We start from the raw sequence: 8,651 nt of genomic DNA, 5'->3' as shown, positions 1-8,651 counted from the left end.
CATAATCACCGTACTTTTTAGGGGCATCATTTCGGTAATAGGAAAACAGGCGGGACTATCATGAGCGTATGAGAATTCCATTAAGTGGGAAGGAGAAAAGAGAACTAATAGAGAGGAAAGAGGAGGAAAGGAGGGAGAAGGAAGCAGGGATGGGGGAGGAGGGCTCTTGAGATGGTTTCCCTTATTTCTGTTGCATCCTCCTAACCTCGTGCCCCGCTGGACTGTCACTTTCTCACCCTTGTCAGCCTCCTTTCCCTGCTTTTTTGTTTCTGTTGTTCCTCTCCTCCCCAGCCCGACTTAAAGAAACAACTATCCACCCCGAACTGCTCCTCCGTTCCAATCCTCCTCTTCCTTGTCCCCCCACACCCTACTTACCCCTGGACAGCTTTAGTGAAGCAACCACTTCCACCTGCATGGCCGACTTCTCCCCTTCATCCTCACTTGCCCCGGGACTGTCTTCGGCAATCAATTACCCTCGTCTGTCGTCCCCCCACATCCTTCTCCTCCTCCCCTCTTCTTGAATTAACCAGCCCGACCTGCTTTGTCACAGTCTAACACTTTGGCTTGTCCCCATCTCCACCAAACCCACCCCCCCACCTTTTTTCTCCTTCTGCTCAAAAATTGGGATGGGGCAATTAGACCAGTGCTGAATTGAGTGCACCACACACAGTAAGCTCTCGGTAAAAGAAGTCTGCAGAGGCGATGGCACAGGGACCTGCGTGTGCCAGGCCGAAGGGTCGGTCCACCCCTGGGTCCCCCTCCCCGCTGTCCTTCTAGTCTGGGCGACGGCTGGCACGGGCCCTCGACACCCCGGGGATTTGAAGCGGTTACCTCTGGGGCAGACTGCTCGGGCCAGGCGTGCGAGGCCTCGGGCCCGCAGACCCGTGAAGTTTTGGCCCTCCCCTCTCTGCCCACGCCGGGGCCCAGGATGGCATTCGAGGACTGGTGCAGCCACTTCACCGACGTGGACATCTGCCACAACGTGAACACGTCCTTCTTCAGCCTCCACAAGACCTGGGAGCAGGCGGTGGTGCGCGGGGCCTGGATCCCACACCAGGAGCCCCTCCGCAACCGTGCCGGAGGCTGCTTCAACAACCGTGACACCTTCCTCCAAAACCCCCAGGTTGGAGCGGAGAATCACCGCCGCGGTCGGGATGTTTGTGGTGCCTGTGCAGCTGGGGTAGATGATGGGGAAATCGGGTCAGAGCGGATCCGGGCCCCGTCGCCAGGGCTCACCAAGTGGGAGGGAGAAGCAGTGGGTCATCCCCGCTTAACAGATGAGGACGCTGCGGCACAGAGACGTTAAGTGACTTGCCCGAGTTGTCCCAGCAGGCAAGGGGCAGAGCTGGGATTAGAATCCAGGTCCTCTGATTCCCAGACCCGGCTCTTTTCCCTTTTTTATGGAAACATTAAGCCCTGGAATCTGGGCATTTGGTTTGAGATGGTTTGCTCTGCCCCCGCTGTTTGGTGGTGAGCTTTCTGGGGTGATGGTCCTTAAAGAATGTGATTTCCACCAGCCACGACTGAGAAGCAACGTAGGGGGTCAGAAGGTCATGGGTTCTAATCCCAACCCTGCCACTTGTCTGCTGTGGGACTTTGGGCAAGTCAGTTTACTTGTCTGTGCCTCAGTTACCTCATCTGTAAAAGGATTGAGACTGGGAGCCCCATGTGGGACAGAGACTATGTCCAACCCAATTTGCTTTTATCCATCCCAATGCTTAATATAGTGCCTGGCACATAGTAAGCACTTAAATAGCGTTGTTGTTATTATTATTGTTTTCCCTCCCATCCTTTGGTCCATCTATTCTTATCCCATCTGGTTGTCCTGTGGCCAAGCAGCCTTGCATTTGTGCATGGGGCTAATCAGCCCTCCTCTTATAACCCTTTTTGGCCTCTCCCCACTTTCTTTTTTTCTCCCCAACTTCCTTCACTCTCCTCCTCTCTTTCAGCCCTTCTTTGGTCCCATTTGCTAATTCAGGTATGATATGGCTCATTCTTGTTTCAGGTAGGGGGACTGAGGCCCAGAGAAGCTAAGGGACTTGGGACAGGTGGCCCAGCCTCATTCATGGCTTAGGTCAGCGTAGGACGCGGGACGGCGGCCTTCGGCTCCAGGGTTGTTTTCCATCGAGGGCCGAACGGCGTTAGGGCAAGACGGGCTCCTACAATGGAGGGATCTCGGCGTCCTGTGTCTCATTTCCAAACCTTCCTCCCCACGGCCTGGGCCCGAACCGTCTAGTACCTGGACCGGAACCGGGTCCAGGATTACTTCCTGGGGACACCACCGGGTACGGGCAGTTACCCCTAGAGTTGCTGGGGATTGTAATCTGACTCCATTGCCGTGGCATTCAGTCAGCCAATCAGGGGTGTTTATTGGGGGCTCAATGTGGGCAGAGCACTGGACTAAACGCTCGGGAGAGCCTAATGTAATAGAGTTGCTAGGCCAGATTGCTGCCCACAGTGAGGAATTCTGGGAAAGCTGAGGAAAGTTGGTCTGCTTTAGTGCCTGTCCGACCTGAACCTGTGGATCCGGGACCCTCTGTCGCCCACCCCCAGCTGAGGTTGACTCTCACCGTGTCCTTGCAGTACATCTTCGACATCAAGAAGGCACAGGACCAAGTACTGATCTCCCTGCAGCAGCGAGACCAGAGGGTTCACCGGAAAGAGGGCTACGGAGACAACCTCACCATCGGCTTTTCGCTCTTCAAGGTGGGAGTCGGCTGGGGGCGCAGGGCAGGCCCAGTAGCGGGCGTCTCGGGGACCCCATCCGGGGGGTGGGATCCTGGGGAAGATGCGCACGGGGTGCTTCTGGCAGCACAATTCTCGGGGACAGTCCCACCCAGTCAGTCATATTTATGTGTGCAGAGCACTGGACTAAATGCTCAGGAGAGTATAATAGAATAGAGCTGGTAGACATGATCCCGGCCCACAAAGGGCTCACAGACTAGAGGGGTAGACCTTAAAATAAATTACTTATCCTTACGCTCTGCCATTTCCCCTCAGTGCTGAGGGTGGGGAGAGTATTGAAGGGTAGTACAGATCATTGTCCAGGCGAAACGGAAGGGAGAGGGAGTAGGGAAAATGAGGGCTTAGTCGGGGAAGGCCTCCTGGAGGAGCTGTGATTTTTCAATAAGAATTTGAAGGTGATTTTAATAGGGATTTAATTAGGATTTGACAAGGAGTTGGCAGGCTTGAGATAGGAAGTCTGTCAATTGTATTTATTGAGCGCATACTGTGAGCAGAGAGCATACTAAATACTTGGGAGAGTACAATAGAACAGACACCGTCCCTACCCACACGAGCCTACGGTCTAGAGGATGTGGGCGAGGGGCCGGCAGCGAGACAGATGAGAAGTTGTGTTTGGGAGGTGGAATTCGGGGTGTGGGCGGGACATCCAGGTGGAGCTGTACTGCGAGCAGGGTGCAGGGGGCCTTGTGGCTGGTGGGGCTCCCCAGCGGCCCTCACTGGGCAGGGATGACCAGCGGGACGGGGGTTGACCGGGCGCCCACAGGTGGAGGAGAACCGGCGTTTCCGGATGCACCACGTACACATCCAGGAGCACACGTCCACGTCCATGTACGCAGATGTGCGGGCCGTGTTCCTGAGGAAGCTCCTGCCGCGGGGCCGCTACGTCCTCATCCCCACCACCTTTCAGCCAGGGGATGCCAGCACCTTCCTCCTGAGGCTCTTCACCGACGAGCCCGCCTGCTTCCGGTCAGTACCCTGCCGCTCCCTCCCCTACTTCGGGACCCCCGCCCCACCCTTGACATGTCCTTCCTGCCCCCCCAGCTGAGATTCCTTGTCCCTCTCCCCAGGGAGCTGAAGCTGGACAAACCGAAGGTGACCTGCTGGAGCCTGCTGTGCGGCTTCCCCCGCGGAGTGACCCAGGTGGTGGTCCGCAGCGCCGGGGGCCTGGTGCCGCGGGGCCGGGCCGGGGGTAAGAGCATGGCGGGGAACACCACCGTTATTCGGTCCTCATCTTCCCCGGGCTGGTCCCAGAGCCAGTCCCTGATAACCACCCTCCACCCGAGGGCCCCTCGGACAGATCGCTCGGAGGCTGGACGGGTTTCCTGGGAGCCCCTGCTGCGGGAGGGAGCCGAGGCCGTGGCTCCGGGAAGAGCTGGGAGTCTCGAGGAGGAGTAGGGGCTGGGGAGGCCCCCGGGATCCCGGGATGGAGCCCTGCCCTCCACGTTAACGACGGAGCCGTCTCGGTCCCAGGCGCCGACCCCTACGTGGTGATCCGGTGTGGAGGAGAGCAAGTCCGCTCCACCGTGCAGAGGAACACCGTTGATGCCGTCTTCAACACCCAGGCCATTTTCTACAGAAAAGACTTCAAGGGTCCACTGGTGGTGCAGGTGAGAAGGGCACGGAGAACCCCTGGGTGAGCATACATCAGCTGGCTACGTGTACACGCACACGCACCTACCTTCCTCCCTTCTCCACCCCATGAGATGGCCGCACACCTGCTGACTCACGTCCGTATACACTTCTGAACCACCTCCCCCGCCGCCACACATGCACCGACACTGTGCAGATGGCTACGTGTACGTGCAGCCCTTCCCGCGTGCGGACAGCCCCCAGCCTCCCACAGCTGCAGGTGCACAACTGGGGACTTGTGCAGGTGCAGGGAGGTGCACATTTATACCATGCTCCCGCTCCTACCCCAGCAGAAGCAGTCAACCAAATTTTTTGAGCGCTTACTGTGTGCAGAGCCCTGTACTAAGCGCTGGGGAACGTACAAAATACACAGGCTCCAGCGGCCAAGCCCATCCCAAAAGGCCAACCCTGCATCCCCGGGGACGAGCAGGGAGGTGAAACCCCGGTGTCATTCTGCCATCTCCCCCGTGAGTTCAGGTGGGACCAGCCTACAAGCGTTGGGCTCTGGGACTGGGCAGGGGGCTGAGTTGAGCCTCGGGTGCCCAGGGCGAGCTCGGGGCACCATGAGCCAGGCCTTCATCCGGGCTCCCGCTCATCCCTGCGCCCCCCCCGCTCATCCCTGCGCCCCCCCCGCCCCCCCCGCCCCCAACCTTGCTCCCCAGGTCTGGAACAGCAACCTCCTCTGCGACCAGCTCCTGGGGCAAGTGGTGCTGGCGGCCACCCCTGACGCCCCCCGGGAAGAGCAGACCCTGCCGCTGCAAGGGCAGGGCCGGGGCCAGGCTGCATCGGGCCACGTGACCCTCAGGGTGGTCTCCAGCGACAGCCTCCTGGAGCTGTGACTTCCCGGGCCCGGGACTCCCGCGAGGACAGAGGGAGAACGGCAGACGGACGGCTCTCCGGCGCGGCTTCGCTCCCAGACCTCCCCCTGCTCCATCCACGGTTTGGACCCTTTCCCGTTCCCCATAGTCCCGGGATCTGGGCCGGAATTGGCCGGGAACCGGCTGAAGCTGCCCCCTCCACTGCGGCCCTGAATGGTGACTATGGTAATGACCTCCTTCCCTCCTGCCCCCGAGGGCTACTGCTCCCTGCCTGCCCCGTGGTTGCCAGGCTGGGGCCACCAACTGTTGCCGGGCCCTCTCGCTGTCCTTTGACGGATCAGCTGCCCACGCCACCTCCCTGGGAACTGGCACAGGCCCCCACCAGTCCCTTGCACCTTCAAGAAGACTCGCTCACATCCTGCCACCTCTCCCCCCGGCGGGGCAGAGAAGAGCAGCTGCAAAGGGAAGCCCCTTGGAGCCCAAAATCCTGCTTCGTAGACACAGCCCCCACTGCTGATTTTTGTTCTGTGTATTTGTCTGTGTTGATTTATTTTTTTTTTATACACTCCTGATGTATCTTCAGTCCTTTCTTCTCCCTTATACTGTAAGATTGGGAATTGTTGTTTAATTCCCACGTGTGGATTCTCTCCCAGTGCCTAGTCCAGTACTCTGCAAACAGTAAGTGCTTAATAAATACTTTTATTACTACCACCACTAGTAATGCTAGTCTTTCAGTGATCCAGTTGGGGTGAGGGTGAGTGGGGGTTGGAGATCGTATATTCTCTGTCTGTATCTGCCCCCGTCTCTGTCTCACTCTTCATCTCTCACCATCTGCCTCCCTGTCTGTTTTTCTCTCTCCCTCTCTCTCTCAAAAGGGTATTTGTTAAGCACATCCTATATGCCGAGCATGTACTAAGCTCTGGGGTAGGTACAGTGTAATCATTTTGGACCCAGTCTATGAGCCCTTTGTAGGGCTGAGACTAAGGGGGACGGGGAATGGGTATCGAATCCTCATTTTACAGATGGGGAAACTGAGGCATGGGGATGTGAAGCTAAGGTCTCACAGAAGGTAAGTGGCAGAGCAGAATTAGAACCCAGATCTTCTGATTTCCAGGCCTGGGGTCTGTCCATCAGGCCACACTGTCTCCCTCTCTTGCGCTCTCCCTAGCTGTTTCTTTGTCCCTCCCTCTATCTTTATCCCCCTCGCTCTCGCTACCTGTCTCTGTAACAATTACAGTGGCGTTTGTTTAGCACAGTGCTTGGCACTTAACGCTGCGGGGGAGATACAAGATCATCAGTTTGGACATAGATTCTGTTCTCCACAGGGCTCACAGTGTGAAGAGGAGGCGACTCCCCGTTGACTCCCCATTTTACAGAGGAGGGAACTGAGGCAAAGACTTGTGAAGCGACTTGGTCAGGGACACAGAGCAGGTAAGTGGTGGGGCTGGGATTAGAACCCAAGTCCTCTGATTCCCAGGCCGAGGCTCTTTTCACCAGACCACATTTTCCCTGTCTTACTCTCCAGCTAACTCTGTCTCTTCTGTGTCATATTCTGCCTGACTGCATTTTTCCCTCTCTCCATCGAACTTCGCCCATCTCTGTCTCCTTTTTCCGTGTGTGTGTGTCTGTCTCGCTAGCTGCCTCTGTGCCTGTCTTTTTTATCTGTTTCCCTCTCTGTGCACCTGCCACTTTGCTGCTGTCTGTATCTCTCGGTCCCTGGCTGTCACTGTGTCTCTGTCTCCCCCATCTCCTTTCGGCTTTCCGGCTCCAAGTCTCTTTGTGTCTCTCCAAGCTTGTCTCTTGCTTTCTCTATCACCATCTCTATTTCTGTTACTTTCTCTTTCTCTGTGCCACAGCTTGTGAATTACTTTCTGGCTTTGTCTTTTTTTTCTCTGTGTCTGTTCCTTATATTCCACGTGTCTCTGTGCCTTTCTCTTTCTTTATGCCTCTGTCTTGGTCTCTCTCTCTGCCCCTATCTCATTCTGTCCCCGTGTATCTCTGTCTTGCTCTTTCTTTCTGTCCCTATCTCCCTATGCCACTAGCCCACTCCGCCTCTCTCTGTAACGGTCTCACTGTGCCTCCCTCAGTTTCTCTTGCCTTTACCTCTGTTTCTCTCTCTCTGCCTCTAGCTGCCTCTCGGCTTGTGACTCCCTTTCTGCCTCTATCCTTCCCTGGGTCTATGTCTCTTTCCCTGTCTCCCTGGGTCTCAATATGTCTCGGTGTCTGTCTCTATATATCTTTGTCTTTCAATCCCTCTGAATTTGTCTAGCTCTACTTCTGACTCCCTGCATCTCTCTCTGATTCTCTGCCTATCTCCATTTTGACTTTATATATCTCTGCAACTCTCTCTACATGTCTTTCTCTGGATCTCTATGACTCACCCTCTTTTGAGTCTCTGCACTTCTCTCCATCTGTGTCTTTGCAACACTCTCTCCTTACATTTCTGCCCATCTCTCTGCATCTCTACACCTTTACGTCTCTTTCTCTCATCGTCTCTCATCATCATCTATATGCATCTGAATCTCTCTGTGATTTCAATATCTCCGCAGCCCACCTTCTTTCCATGTCTCATGTGTCTCTGCCTTTCTGCTCTTTGCTTCTCGTTTTCTCTCTGTGTCTCCCCAAACTTCTGCCTATCTCTCAGCATGCATCTGAACTGTGACTGCATCTATCTGTACATCTATGTCTATCTCTTCGTCTCTGCCTCTCTATGTGCCTTCTTGGTATTTCTCCACACAGACCTCCATGTCTCTGTATATATTTTTCTCCATCCTTATCCCTCCACCTGTCTGCACCACCCTCTCTTTGTCTGGATCTCTGCACCTTTTTACATTTCTGTGTCTCTTTCTGTATGCATGCTGTGCCTAAATCTGTCTCCATGTTTTCCTCTCATATCTCTCCACTTCTGTGACTACCTCTGTTTCTGCCCCTCTCCACCTCTATGTCTCACACTTCATCTCTCTGCCTCTCACTTGGTCCTGCTCTGAATCTCTCAGCCTCTCCGTCTCTTTGCATCTCAGTGCCTCTCTCTCTTTGCATTGTCTCTGTATCTCACACTTCCTGTCTGCATCTCCAGCAACTCTACTCCCGTGTCTCTGCATCTCTAATTCTCTTACTCTGTATGTCAGTTTCTTGATGTCTCTGTCTCTGTACCTCTCTGGGTCTCTGCATCTCTAGATCTGCCTCCCCTCTCTATCTCTTCCCCCTGCCTCTTCTGGGACCATGCTTTACTACATCTCCGTGTCCTTATGTCTCTGGATCTCTGCCTCTAAACCCCTCTGCCTCTATGCATCTTTTCTCTCTCTGTCTTTGCATCCCCCCCCCCTTCTCTCTACCCCTCCACCTTTCTAAGTCTCTGCATCTCTGCCTTTGTCTCATTTCTGCCTCTCTACTTTTCTCTCCCACCTGAATTGCTGTGTCTCTGCTCCTCTCTCCCTTTACTTCTCTATTTGCATCTCT

General features: G+C 55.3%; 1 protein-coding gene across 2 annotated transcripts in view; it reads left to right on the top strand.

Annotated features, from left to right (window-relative positions):
- CAPN6 (calpain 6) overlaps nucleotides 1–5,906 on the top strand; it is a 49,023-nt gene extending 43,117 nt beyond the window's left edge. For both annotated transcript variants that reach the window (XM_029067544.2, XM_029067543.2), the window contains exons 8-13: nucleotides 928–1,123; nucleotides 2,584–2,706; nucleotides 3,509–3,711; nucleotides 3,813–3,934; nucleotides 4,216–4,352; nucleotides 5,037–5,906. In XM_029067544.2, coding sequence (XP_028923377.1) covers nucleotides 928–1,123; nucleotides 2,584–2,706; nucleotides 3,509–3,711; nucleotides 3,813–3,934; nucleotides 4,216–4,352; nucleotides 5,037–5,213 — 958 coding nt within the window. In that variant the 3' untranslated portion in view covers nucleotides 5,214–5,906. The remainder of the gene's footprint in view (nucleotides 1–927; nucleotides 1,124–2,583; nucleotides 2,707–3,508; nucleotides 3,712–3,812; nucleotides 3,935–4,215; nucleotides 4,353–5,036) is intronic.
- The last annotated feature ends 2,745 nt before the right edge of the window (nucleotides 5,907–8,651 follow it).

The sequence above is a fragment of the Ornithorhynchus anatinus genome, chromosome 6 (genome assembly GCF_004115215.2).
Source record: "Ornithorhynchus anatinus isolate Pmale09 chromosome 6, mOrnAna1.pri.v4, whole genome shotgun sequence".
In the NCBI taxonomy this organism is placed as follows: Eukaryota; Metazoa; Chordata; class Mammalia; order Monotremata; family Ornithorhynchidae; genus Ornithorhynchus; species Ornithorhynchus anatinus.
The sequence above is the reverse complement of the archived record's forward strand: the minus strand, read 5'-3'. Positions and strand labels throughout refer to the sequence as shown.